The 14,599-nt window shown below is 44.7% G+C and overlaps 1 protein-coding gene across 1 annotated transcript in view; it reads left to right on the top strand.

The window, feature by feature from the left end:
- Positions 1–6,203, top strand: part of RNF135 (ring finger protein 135) — a 25,832-nt gene extending 19,629 nt beyond the window's left edge. The window contains exons 5-6 of the mRNA XM_008585517.1: positions 1,735–1,824; positions 5,600–6,203. Coding sequence (XP_008583739.1) covers positions 1,735–1,824; positions 5,600–6,129 — 620 coding nt within the window. The 3' untranslated portion in view covers positions 6,130–6,203. The remainder of the gene's footprint in view (positions 1–1,734; positions 1,825–5,599) is intronic.
- Positions 6,204–14,599: the final 8,396 nt, after the last annotated feature.

The following is a 14,599-nucleotide window of genomic DNA, read 5'->3' as shown; positions in this document are numbered from 1 at the left end:
GGGATGGCTGGTTGCTCACTTGGGAGAGCGTGGTGCTGACAACACCAAGTCAAGGGTTAAGATCCCCTTACCGGTCCCCTTAAAAAAAAAAAAAAAAAAAAAAAAAGATTATGATCAATAATACACAACAGCCCTATCAGCCAAATAGAACAGGGATACCCACCTAATTTTTTTTTTTAATCGTGGTAAAATGTACATAACATAAAGTTTACCCTCTTTACCATTTTTAAGTGTGCAGCTCAGTACTGTTAAGTATGTTTATATTGTTGTACAACTAATCTCCAGAACTTTTTCATCTTACAAAATTGAAAGTCCGTACCCATTAAACAACAACTCTGCATTCCTTCCTCCCCGCCCCTGCCCGCCAGCCCCTGGCAACCAATGTTCTGCTTTATGTTTCTATGAATTTCACTACTCTGGGTACCTCACATAAGTGGAATCATACAGTTTTTGTCTTTTTGTGACTGTCTTGTTTCACTTAGCATAAAGTCTTCAAGATTCATCCATGTTGTAGCATGTGTCAGAATTTCCTTCCCTTTTGGGGGGGCAGCTGGCCAGTACAAGGATCCAACCTGTTGACCTTGGTGTTATAGAAGTCCTTCCTTTTTAAGGCTGAATAACATTCCATTGTATGTATGTACCACATTGTGTTTTTCCATTTGTCCTTCGATGGACACTTGGGTTTCTTCAGTAACCACCTGAATTTTGAGAATGGCCTCTTGACAGGCAGCTCTCCTGCTCTCACGACCTAAGTTACCACCGCCCACACCCTCGACAGGGTGCCAGCCCGGTGGCGCACTGCTACAGTGCGCCGCCTGGGAAGCGCGGCAGCGCTCCTGCCGAGGGTTCGGATCCCACATACAGACCAGCCACTCACTGGCTGAGCGAGGTGCGGGAGCAACACCGAGGGTTGCGATCCCGTTGCCGGTCCCGGTCCGGTACGGGCGCGACACTGAGGGTTGCGATCCATTGCCAGTCACGAAAAAAGACAAAAAAAAGGAAAAAAAATTAAACTTCAGTACATTGAGAGGGAATTAGGAGGTGTCAGCAGTTGAGATGGATCTCACACCAACTCATGTTACCCAGTTTATTCATACAACAATTTAAAGCGTTGACATGGGGGTCCTGTATATCGTGGGTGCCAGCATGCCATGATCCACTGGACCTGTCTTAGTTAACTTATTTGATAAATATCATCAGATACTTCCTATGTATAGGGCTGGCATGGGGCTTGGTGCTTAGAACGTAGAGATGAACAAGATCCCTCGTCACAAGGAGCTTAGAGCTCCGTGGGGAAACAGACAGTAAAAAGCCCACAGTCAGGGCCGGCCTGGTGGCGCACTGGATAGTGCGCCGCTTGGGAGGCGCGGCGGCGCTCCCGCCCGAGGGTTCGGATCCCACATACAGACTGGTTCCCGCTCACTGGCTGAGCGAGGCGCGGGAGCAACACCGAGGGTTGCAATCCCGTTGCCGGTCCCCGGTCCAGTACGGGGGCAACACTGAGGGTTGGGATTTTTTGCCGGACCCGGAAAAAAAAAAAAAAAAAAAAAAAAAAAGCCCACAGTCAGGACATGGGTCTTGATGCGCCTGGGCTGAATGTACTGCCTAATCACATTGTGACATTCTAGCATGTGATGAGGAAGAAAGACATGTGCCCTGATCGTGATGTTTGGATACCTTCAGTTTGCTTTTTTCTAATGGGACTTCTTCCTCCCAATTCTTTTGGTTCCTTAGTGAAACTCCTAAAAGCTCCATCTTCTTCCTCATGCCCACTGCCTGACCAGAGCCCCACTGCACCCAAGAGGACCTCTCGGTTTGCTCAATGTAAGTATGTGGTCTGCTTAAAACTTGGGTTTGGCCTGCTGCGGAGATGAGCTGTGAAAACATGCTGTGTCCATCTCCCTGCTTCTAGGCCCATTCCTTGGCTTATGTTCCTAGATTTGTTCCCCAGACCAGGTCCCTCCACATGAGGAGCTGGTTACAAAGGCAAAGTGGGTTGAGACTCCCAAATTCCAGGCTCAGCCAGACCTATGAGCAGTCAGAGCCCAGACAACCTTTGGGCATCTATACCGGGGCCACCAATTACAGCCAACTGCCTGTTCTCCAAGCTGCTTAGGTTTTACTGCTGTCCCGGTCTGGGGTGATCCTTAATAGCAAGGGTCCTGGAATCAGACTGCTTGGGTTTGACTCCCAGTAGCTCCGGTCCCTAGCTATGGTATTAGACAAGTCACTTAAGCTCTTAAAGCCTTGGTTCCCTCATCTGTAAAGTGGAGATAATCTAGTACTTCTCTTGTGGTATTGCCGTGAGGGTTGACTGCGTGAATGTGTGTAAAGCACCAGCAGTAGTCATGCTGCATAAGCATTAGCAATGATTTATGCACTCAGTAGGAAACAGTATGTGTATTAGTCTGTTTCTGTTGCTTATAACAGAAATAATTGAACTGGGTGATTTATAAGAAAACAAAATTTATTACTTACAGTTTTGGAGACTGGGAAGTCCACAGTCCAGTTGAACACATCTGGTGAGGGTCTTGGTAGTGGTGATAGTGACCCAGGGGTCGCATGTGGCAAAAAATGGCAGAGCAGAGAGAGACTAACCTCTCACAAGCTCTCCTTTTAAAGCCCTCAGAACCATGCCTCTGGCCACCATTATTGATCCATTCACTAGGCACAGTCCTACAATCTAATTGCCTCCTCAAGGCCCCAGCTTTCATTACTATAATAGGATTTCCCATCCTCAACAGTTACAGTGGAAATTAAGCCTCAGTGAGATAGGGTGGGGGCACCCAATCTACAGCATTCTAACCCTGACCCCCCAAACTCATGTCCTTTTCACACACATACATTCATTTTGTTCCCAAAGTCTTGTTTCAACTCAAAAGTCCAAAGTCTCAAGGTCTTATCTGTGAAACTGAAACAATTTATCTACTGCCAAGATACGATGGTAGGACAAGCATAGGGTACAAATTCCTATTTGAAAAGAAAGGGGTAATAGGTCATAAACGAGTCCAAAACCTAGTAGTGCAGGCATCACCAACCTTACAGCTGGTGAATCAGGTACCTGAACTGCATATTTGACATCTTCTGCACGCCTGTGTGAGGGTTGGGTCCCCAAGTCCTTGGGCAGCTCCGCTTCTACAGCTTTCCTGGTCTGAGGCCAAGCTTCAATTTTTGCAGGCTGGCATTTCACCCTGGTAGCTCCACAAGTCTGGGGTCTCCATGGTTATCCTGCTCCCATGGCTCCACTAGGCATGGCGTTTTTGGGGTTTCTCTGCTGCAGCTCTGACTCCACATTTCTGCTTGGCATTGCTCTAGCAAAGGCTGTCTGTGGTAACTCTGCCCCTGTGACAGATCTCTTCCTGGGCCCCCAGACTTTTCCATACATCCTTTGAAATTGGGGCAAAGGCTCCCAAGCCTTCACAGCTCTGGGGCATTCTGCAAGCCTAGGGACTTAACGCTATTTGGATGCTGCCAAGCCTTCTGACTTGTAGCTTCCTAAGCTGCATGTCCGGCCAAACCATGTCTGGGGCCAATTTAGCCACATCTGGAGCAGCCAAAGCAGGGTGCTGGTGCTGGAAGCAGCTTCCAGAGGTGGCCCTGAGCAGCAAACCTGTGGAGGACGCCTCAGGCCTGTTCCCCTAGACCATTTTGTCTCCCTAGGTCTTTGGGCCTGAAATGGAAGGGTTGGCCCCAGAGGCTTCTGCAATGCTTTTTCCCTTTCTTTTGTACTAATCTTCTTAGTACCATTGCATTTTCTCCTGAAAATGCTCTCTGCTTCTCTACCATGGCCAGGCTACAATTTTCCAAATCTTTACGCTCTGCTTCCCTTTTAAATTCTGGCTTTATGTCATGCCTTTGCCACCATAACTCAGCATAGGCTGTTGCAAGTAGCCATGCAGCTTCCTGAATGACTTGCTACTTAGATATTTCTTCTGCCAAATACTCTGGTTCACAACTCTTAAGTTCGAACTTTCACAAAGTCCTAGGGCATGGACACCATACAGAAAGTTCCTTGCCAGTTCATAGCAAGGGTGATCTTTGCCACCAGTTTTCAATAAGTCCCTTCTTATTTACATTCGAGGTCTTCTTAGAGTGGCCTTTACTGTCCATATTTCTATCAGCATTCTGCTCACCACCATTTAACCAGTCTCTAAAACATTCCAAACTTTCCTTGGTTTTCTTGTCTTCTAAACTTTCACCAGCATCTAGGCTTTTTCTAGCCCGTTCCTCCAAATTCCTCCAGCCTCTCCTCAACTCCCAGTTCCAAAACTGTTTCCACATTTTCAAGTATTTGTTATAAGCAACACCCTGCTTCTCTGGTACCAATTTTCTGTTATTAGTCTGTTACTGTTGCTTATAACAGAAATAACTGAACTGGGTGATTTATAAGAAAACAAAATTTATTGCTTACAGTTTCTGAGGCTGGGAAGTCCAAAGTCCAGTGGACACATCTGGTGATGGTCTTGGTGGTGGTGACAGTGACCCAGGGGTCTCACATGGCAGAAAATGTTGGAGCAGAGAGAGACCAACCTCTCATGTGCTCTTCTTTTAAAGCCCTCAGAACCATGTCTCTGAGGACCATTATTAATCCATTCACTATGGCATGGTGCTAGAATCTAATAACCTCTTCAAGGCCCTAACTATCAATTACCATAATAGGATTTCCCACCCTTGAAGTTACAGTGGAGATTAAGGCTCAATGAGGTTGGAGGGGCATCCAATCTACGGCAGTATGAAACACACAAAATGAGTAAGGTACGTTCCTTAATCAGGAAGCTTAAGTTTAACTGGAGAGGTATAAACAGCTGTGGTCTTAAATCAGCATCCTATAGGTAAAAGATGGTAAGTATCATGAGAGAACACATAAAGCACTAGGGGTGTTGAGAAAAGCAAGACTTTTCTCTGGCTGGGATTCAGAGAGGGCTTCCTGAAAGATGGCTAACAGGTGGGTAAAAATTAAGGTGGGAAAGGGGTATTGTTGATGTAATAACATCAGGGGTATGTACAGAAAATTTCAAGTTGATGTACTGATTTTATTGCCAGTATGAGTAAAACTATCATATCAAAAGATATGAAGCTGCTTTTTGCTCTTTGAGTACCTCTTAGCATTGTGAAAAATTTCAGAATCAAAACAGAATTGCTTGTGTTAAAAAACCCTGAAAAATAGAACCAGGGGAAGGCCAGAAAGGGGGGAGTTCTCATGCACATATGCCAGATAACAAGAACTGTCACAAAGGACTCTGCAAAATCCCAGCCTTGCAAAAAGGCCATCACAACCTTACACAAAAAGTACTTCTGCATAGACATCTGTCCAGCAACTGTCTGTCCAACCACAGACTGGTGTCTCTCTTGTTATTGGTCCCTGTAGCCAAGGATAATTATCCCCAAACAATTATGTGACCTCCATCATTTTTCCTTTACAATCCTTTGTCTCTATTTCCTTAATACCCACATAGTTTATTATGGCATGTGTTCTATTGCAATGTTCTAATCCCAATTAAGCTCATTATTTTTTTAGAGAGCCTCTTTCTGTTTGTAATTTAGGTTGGCAGCATGGACAATCAAAACCTGACTGGCCATGTGCTTGCTTTTTCCCCAGGGGCCATCAATCCAACCTTTGACTTGGGCAGCCTGGCCTGTAGCCTGGAGGTATCCGAGGATTGCCAGAGAGTGACTGTGTCTCACTATCCACAGCCCTATCAGTGGAGTCGTGACAGGTTTTCAACCAGCCAGGTCTTATGTTCTCAGGCCCTTTCTTCTGGGCAGCAGTACTGGGAAGTGGACACTAGGTATTGCAGCCACTGGGCAGTTGGAGTAGCTTCCTGGGGGATGAGCCGTGACTTTATCCTGGGAAGGACTATAGACTCTTCATGTGTAGAGTGGAAGGGAACAGGCCATCTCTCTGCATGGCACATGGTCAAGGAAACTATCCTCGGCTCAGACAGACCTGAGGTAGTGGGCATCTGGCTGGACCTTGAGGAGGGAAAGCTTGCCTTCTATTCAGTGGCTGATCAGGAGAAGCTTCTGTATGAGTGTCTGGTCTCTGCCTCCTCTCCTCTGCACCCTGCCTTCTGGCTATATGGCTTACATCCTGGAAATTCCCTGATCATAAGGCAAGTAAAGGTGTAAAGGTTTGTCAGGGGTTAAAATACAGTGGTTTCTTGGTCTCTCTCCCTGATTTCAAGGAGGGCGGCAACTTGACTTAAGAATCCCACTTTTGAAGTTAATCCTCCTGAAGAATCCCACTTTTGAAGCAGCACCAGCACCCTGCTTTGGCTGCTCCAGATGTGGCTAAATTGGCCCCGGACAGGATTAACTCAGCAGTCTTGGGGTGTTTGAACCTTGCAAATTCCAAAGAAAGGACCAGTCCCTGGCTGGCTTGAGGGAGATAACCTCTAAGCCCCTGGAATATCCTGCCTGATAAGAGTGTCTTTGTTTAGGGGGCCTTGGGCTATGTAGTATCAGCTTGATGTCAGCAGGGGCTGGAGATCAAGTCAGCCATGTGGGCAGTGAGACATGCCTGTGTGACTGATCCCCAGTAAAAGCCCTGGACACCAAGGCTTGGCTGAGCTTCCCTGGTTGGCAATACTTCATGCATGTTGCCACACATCATTGCTGGGAGACCTCATGACTCTACTGGGAGAGGATAATTGGAAGTTCTCCTGGACCTTGGCCTATGTGTCTTTTTCCATTGCTGATTTTAATCTGCAGACTTTCATTGTAATAAACTGTGACTGTGGCATAACAGCTTTTCTGAGTTCTGTGAGTCCTTCCAGTGTTTTATTGAACCTGAGTGTGGTCTTAGGGACCCCCAAACATAAGGGACATATGTTACTTATCAATTGCTGTGTAATAATATTATCACACATTTAGTGGTTTAAAATAATATACATTTATTGTTTCACAGTTTCTGTGGGACAAGAGTCTGGGCACAGGTTAGCTGAGGCTTCTGCTTTGGAGTCTCACAAGCTGCAGTCAACACGTCAGCTGTGGTCATAGTGTCATTGGAGGCTTGACTGGGGAATGTTCTGCTTTCAAACTCACATGGGTGTTGGCAGCGTTCTGTTCCCTGTGGGTAGTTGGCCTCGGCATTTTTTGCTGGCTGTTGGTTGGAGACCATCCTCAGTTCTTTATCCCATGGGCCTTTGCAGTACAGTTACTTAAGCCAAAAAGAGAGAGATGATCTCTTAGTCAGGGAGATATGAAATCATATAACATAATCATATAAACATGTAATTGCATATGTCCCATTGCCTTACCTTTATTTATTCTATTGGTTAGAAGCCAGTCACAGTCTCAAGGGGAGGGAATTACACAAGGGCATGAACACCAGAAGGTGGAGTGAATTCTCAGGGGCCACCTTACAGTTCGTTGGCACATGGTATTGTTTCATACTTGATTTCCAACCCCTGCTTTTTATTTGGTGGCTGGCTGGTACAGGGATTGAACCCTGGACCTTGGTGTTATCAGCACCACACTCACCAACTGAGCTAACTGGCCAGCCCTTCCCTATTTTTAAAACCATTTTATTATGTAACTAACCAAATACAGAAAACTATACAAATCACATGTGGAGCTTAATGAGTTATTAGAAGGTAAACACTTTGGGCTGACCCCGTGGCTCACTCGGGAGAGTGTGGCGCTGGGAGTGCAGCGGCACTGGGAGCACCGAGGCTGCGGGTTCGGATCAAACTAACCAAATACAGAAAACTATACAAATCACATGTGGAGCTTAATGAGTTATTAGAAGGTAAACACTTTGGGCTGACCCCGTGGCTCACTCGGGAGAGTGTGGCGCTGGGAGTGCAGCGGCACTGGGAGCACCGAGGCTGCGGGTTTGGATCATATATAGGGATGGCTGGTGCGCTCACTGGCTGAGCGCGGTGTGGGCGACACCAAGCCAAGGGTTACAATCCCCTTACCGGTCACACACACACACAAAAGAAGGTAAACACTTTGTAACTACCATTCAGGTCAAGAAATAAAACCTGGTACTGACCCTAGAAGCTCACTCTTGTGCACCATTCCAATCACAAAATGCTCCCTTTGCCTGAAAGGAATCCCGACTTTCATACTAATCACTTCTTGCATTTTTGTAGAGTTTTATCATATGAATATGCATCCACCACAATAGTCTAGTCTTGCCCATTTAAAAAAAAATTGGTGGGCCGGCCCGGTGGCGCACTGGAGAGTGCGCTGCTTGGGAAGTGCGGCGGCGCTCCCGCCAAGGGTTCGGATCCCATCCCGGAGACCGGTTTGTGACACCGAGGGTTGCGATCCCGTTACCGGTCAGTAAAAAAGACAAAAAGGAAAAAAAAAATTGGTATGGCCCACTTGGGAGAGTGTGGTGCTGATAACACCAAGGACACAGGTTCAAATCCCATATAGGGATGGCCGGTTCGCTCACTGGCTGAGCGTGGTGCTGACAACACCAAATCAAGGGTTAAGATCCCCTTACCAGTCAACTTTAAAAAAAAAAAAAAAAAATTGGTATGCCTTTTTAAAACAGCTTTGTTGAGATATAATTTACATACTATAAAATTCATCTATTTAAAATGTACCAATCAATGTTTTTTAGTATGTTTACAGAGTTGTGAAACCATCACCATAATTTAGAACATTTCCATTATCCCAGAAAGAACCCTCATACCCATTATCAGCTGATATGTCTTTTAAGTCTCCTCATCTACATGTTTCTCTCTCCCTTTTTTCCCCCTTACCCCAGGCCAGCGTGGCACCTATTTTGAAGATGTGGAATTTCTTTTTTTTTTGTCCTTTTTGAGACCGGCCGCACCGCGCTCAGCCAGTGAGCGCGCCGGCCATCCCTATATAGGATCCGAACCCACAGCGGGAGCGCTGCTGCGCTCCCAGCGCCGCAGGCTCGGCCCAAGATGTGGAATTTCAACTCTGTTGGACTAGATTGAACAGAAAGCCCTTTTGTGCAAACCAGCCAGGCAACCTTTGGTAGTACATTTAACCTCTCTTTGCCTCTCTTCCCCTGTAAAATAGAGATCATTATTATTTGCTCTTCCTTACCTTCCTCCCAGGGTTGCTGAAAGCAATAAAGTAATAGGTGAGGACATTGGAAGAATGCAAGGGTGATTATAACCACAGCAACAATGACGGACTACATTTTAATATCACACACTGTCTTCTAACATCTTGAGATTCACACCTAATTTCTATACATATCCTTGAAAACAAAGGTAAGCGGAATTTTTCCACATGGTCTACTAATCTGCTTTCTGAGTCTCATAATCACCCTGCATGATGGACATATTATTTTCTTCCTGTTAACACGTAAGGAAGCAGAAGCCCATACAGGTTTAGTAGTTTGTCCAGGGTCAATTAACTTGTCATGGCAGAACATGGCAGGCCCAGTTTTCCCACTCTGGAGTTTTTTTTTTTTTGCAGCTGATCAGTATGGGGATCTGAACCATTGTCCCTGGTGTTATAAAACCATACTCTAACCAACTGAGCTCTGAACTTCTTATGACCCTCTGATGAGGTCCCTCACTGAGACCAGGACCTTGCCTTCCACTTTGATAGGATACAGTTAGTCCTAAAGTCATGAAGTGCTCTTTTTTTTTCTGACTGTTGGTGGTCATCCCGGTTAGTATAGTGGCCATGGGTTGCCTTGCAAGGGCAGGGCTTCTCTCTTTCTGCCAGATGACCATTAAAAGGTTCCCTGCTGTCACTTTCTGTATTATGAAACTTTACCCAGAGTCACCTTGAGTTTGCCTTTTGTGCCAAGATTCAGAATTTAGAGTCCAGGATTTTAGCCTCTTGAGGTCCTTTGGTTAAACACCGTTCCTCTCAGATGGTTTGGGTAATGGGCTTTCTGTGAATGTGGGGTTTATCTGCTGGCCACATGATTTCCCCAAACTGGGGGCAAAACACAAGAATCGTAAAGATAGACAGGAAATGTTATCACTCTTGGTTCCCTTGTTTTTGTCTTAGGTTTTCTGTCAGCATACCCCTTCTAATACATTGTAGAAAATAGCATTGTTCCCTTAAACAAAACAGAAAGTCCTCCAAAGGAGACCTCACATGCGTCTGCATTGTGTGGCTGAGGAAATCTTCCACTCGTAGACCAAGCCAGAATGACTAACCATGGGCCATGTCTTAGTCTACTTTGACTAATATAACAGAATACCATAGACTGGGTGGCTTACAAACTACAGAAATTTATTTCTCACGGTTCTGAAGGCTGGGAAGTCCAACATCACGGCCCTGGCAAGTTTGGTGTCTAGTGAGTGAGCTCTCCGGGGTTCCTTTTATAAGGGCACTATCCCTTACATGAGGGCTCCACCCTCATGACCTGATCAATTCCCAAAGGCCCCACTTCTTAATACTGTGACACTGGGGGATGGGATTTCACTATATGAATGTTGGGAGGACACAAACTTTCGGTCTGTAGCAGGGACAGAAAGGCTCATGGGGAGAACACCAGGGACTCGTTGGCACCTTCTCCCCCTACTGGGGATGTTTCTCTCAAAAAGTTGTCTTTTCTTTCAGGCCTGCCTCTTTCTTCCTGGGTGTTTGGAACAACGGAGTAGCCTCATCAGTGACATGCTGCCTGCCTGTTACTCTTCCCGTCCACCTCACACACTCACCCCCTGGTGAGGCAGCTACTGGAAAGTACTATTGTCTCCATTATTTGGGTTCAGGGTTCCTGGAGGAACTATCTGCTAAGCAGGAAGCCACCATCTTGTTAGGATCGGGGCAACCTCTAATTCACTTACACCCATATGCCCCTCTTGCTCTGGTCAAGGGAGAGGTCTCTTCCCCAGGGTGCTCGGGGCTTTTGACAGGAAAGGGAGAAACTTCTTTGGTGTATGCCCAGCATCCCTCACTCTTGCCTGAGCTCTCAGCCTCAAACCCCAAATTCATCCTCATTCATGATTCCTCAAAACCTTAATCATTGCATGATTGTCCTTCCAAAGACCACAGACTTCCTCCTTAATTGTGTTTACATTATGCTGAAGATTCATTTTGATTTGGGATTTACCTTCCTAACCAGCCACAGTTTTGTTTTGTTTTTTAGGACAGTGTTTCCTAAGCATCAGCTATTCATGTGCTACCTGCAGGATTCTTGTCACATCTGCATGTCTCCTGTACCATATTTTACTTAATATTTTTTTTTCCTAGACCCCCACCACTCTCCCAAGTACATTTCCACTCCCCCCCCCCGCCCCGGCCAAGTACATTTATTTCAAAAGGAATTTTTTTTTTTTGGCAGCTGGCCAGTCCAAGGATCCAAACCCTTGACTCAAAAGGTAACTTTTAAAATTTATGTGGAGAGAAACAAGAATAATGTGTTTTAGATAGAGGGGTAACCCTAAACATATTCAGGGAAAACAAAATATTGCAACTAGCTTGATATTGTACTCCGTCTAAGGCTCTGAACCTGAGACTTGCTCAGGAGCATGTGTGTGTGCTCCATCTCTCTTCTAAAAAGGCGATTATCAGACATTAAAGATTTACTGAGGCTTTCACCTTGGCTTAATCAGGATTGAAAGATAATGCAAAAAGGAAAAACCTTCTGAACAAGAGTGTCATTGTTTCTCAATGTCCCTGCACCATCTACAATGATCTCTTGTTCCATCACATTAGGAAACACAATTCTAAGAGATTGGTCTGGTGCAATATGGTTCCTTCATCCTCCAGAGGAATTTGACTTTCACTGGTAGTCTCGATTCTTCTATAGCTGCTCTACCTCACTGAAGGATTGTGTCATCTTTCTCTACTCAGTGAAATTGTTTCACCTTTATTTTTCAAAATAAATATGCCCTGGAGGAGAGAACCTCATGGCTTTGATTAGTGGCAATCTCCAGGACCTAATGTTTGGGAGTTAACATAAATTCTGTTCTCTTACCACCTCCCGTATCAATTAGTCACCAAGTTCTGACACTTGGTTCTGCCTCCTCAAACCATCTCAACTCCAGCCCCTCCTCCTCCCTCTTTATCCACACTGTGGGTTTACCCTCTTATCACTTCTCTCCCGGATTATTGACATTTGAGCCTGTTAGAGATAGGGAAAAAAATCCAAAGTGCTGTTTTTCCTTCTCTTTACTCTCTACACAGAACACTTCTTTGACTCCAGATGTGAGAGGGTTGTTCCCCCACATACCAAGCAAAACTGCAGTGGACACTAGCTGGGTGTCCTATAATTTAACTTGATTCTGACCCTATCTACCAGGAGATAGCATCAGATTCCACAGGCTGAGAGCTGAGTCCCACAAGACCATCTAATCTTCAGATGCCAATTGCAAGCCCCAGGTTGTGGCCTCTGCTTCTGACTGACCAGCTATAAATTAGGGTTCCCATGACCTCCTCCTCGGGTTCAATTAATTTGTTAGAGCAGCTCTCAGAACTCAGTAAAACACTTACATTTACCCGTTAAGTATAAAGCATTCTACAAAGGATACAGATGAACAGCCAGATGGAAGAGATTCACAGGGCAAAGTATATGAGAAGGGGAGCTCCTATGTCCTCTCCAGGTGTGCCACCTTCCAGGAACCTCCACAAGTTTAGAAACTCTCCAAACCCAGTCCTCTTGGGTTGTTATGTAGGCTTCATTGCTTAGGCATGATTGATTAAATCATTGACCATTGATGTCAACTCAATCTTCAGCCCCTCTCTCCTCCCTAGAGTTTGGGGGATGGGGCTAAAAGTTCCAACCCTTTAGTCCTGCCTCGTTCTTTCCTGTGACCATCCCTATCCCAAAGCTACCTAGGGGTCCCCAACCACCAGTCATCTCATCAGCATACAAAATACACTCTACTCTTATCACTCTGGAGATTCCCAGGGTTTTAAAAGCTGTATGTCAGGAAACAGACAAGACCAAAAATATATTTCACAATATTAATGTCTGTATCTATATTATATATGTATTCTTTTTTTGAATTATTTTCTTGGAGTATATTTACTTCTAGTGATCTCTTTGCAGAGGTAAATAAAAATTATAAATTTACTGTTCCATGGAATTTTTGTTTGCAGAAATGGCCTGTAGCCTAAAAAATATAAGTGCAATAAGTCAGCAAAATTTTTAATGTGTCTAAAGTGATTACAAATTATATTAAATGCATTTTTGCCTTTCAGAGTTCACAATTTGGGGGGAAGGGTAATCAATTTGCCTTTGGAAAGATAATGCAAGTCAGCAAATGAATTCCAAATTTAAAATGCAGCTGTTAAGGGTGATATGTGAGCATGTACTATGTGTTAAGCAGTGTGATGAATGCTTTACCTGCATTATTTTATTTAATTCTCAAAAGAGCTGTATGAGATAGCCCCATTTTGCAGATGAGATTTATGTTTTTCAGAGAGGTTATGTCACTTGCCCAGTGTTGCACAGCTAGCAAAGTATTGGAGATGAAATGCAATCTTCAGAGGAGGACGGTTGGGAGGCTTCTCAATACCAACTATCTCTTAATTGAGGGTATTTTTTTACCCAATGTATCTGAGAGGAGCTTGAGAAAATGAAAAAGAAAACTGGGTGCAACCTCATCAACAGATGAGGCTCTTGCCAGGAAATTTCCTTTTAACACAGTTAGTCATAATCAAATGTCTTTTAATAAGTAATTGTGCTGAGTGATGTACCTTCAAGCCAAATCAAGCAAACAGAATCCATGTCCTCTAGAGACCAGCCCTTCTGATATGCAGAGAACATGCATGTTCGAACAGTGAAACAAGAAAGAGTGCACTGAAAGGCAAGGTAAAATATTTACCTGGTATCAAGGCACTGGACTTTTTTGCTTCACCAGAGTGGGCTTGGCAAGAAAAGGAGGAAGACTTTCTGGAAGGAATGGGAGACAAAAGTGAAGAAAATTCAGATAATAGATGCTGCTTTGAGTTTAACTTGAGAGACTAAAGATAGTTGGATCTGAAAATTGGGACATTTGCCAACCCAAGTCTTATCTGGCCTCCTGCCCAGGACTTTGTCTAACTCACCAATCAGAGATGGGGCCTTTGTTCCACCTAGTGTCAGTCATTTAACACACACTATACCTTCTCCGCAGCAAGCCTGATCACTGGCCTGGGGTGTTCCACTGTTGTGGGACTCAGAAAGAGGCTGTGTTGCAAATTCCCCCTTTGATAGGCATAAAAGATCCCCCTCTTATCTCCTGGCAAAAGTATTTCCCCGTGCCCCCTGCACAGTTTAGGAGGCATGAAGCATGTTGTATGAGGGTAGAACTCTTTCCTAGCACTCTAGAGGAAAATTCCATGAGTGCCTTCTAGATACTGTTCTGTCCTCTTGGCTTTATCCAATCTATTTAACATACTGTAATCAATCTGTAATATCCCAACAGTAAATTCCACTGCCAACAACTCCATTCTCTGGCTTATGTTTTGCTGCAGTGTGTGTCATCATGGAGCTCTAGCCTCAGGCTCAGAGAGGTGTACATAAGTCACTTCCCTCACAATTTATTTTATTTACCCCATATTTATATATCACTGACCATGTACCAGGCACTTCTCTAAGTATTTTCCTCTTGTATTAACTCATTTAATGTTCATAATCTTATGAGGTATGTCCTATTCTTGTTCTCATTTTACAGGTGAGGCACAGAGAGGTTAAATAATTTGTCCAAGGATA

This window comes from Galeopterus variegatus, unplaced genomic scaffold (genome assembly GCF_000696425.1).
Source record: "Galeopterus variegatus unplaced genomic scaffold, G_variegatus-3.0.2 Scaffold3602, whole genome shotgun sequence".
NCBI classification, from domain to species: Eukaryota; Metazoa; Chordata; class Mammalia; order Dermoptera; family Cynocephalidae; genus Galeopterus; species Galeopterus variegatus.
Note: the sequence above shows the minus strand (reverse complement) of the source record. Positions and strands in the feature narration are given on the sequence as shown.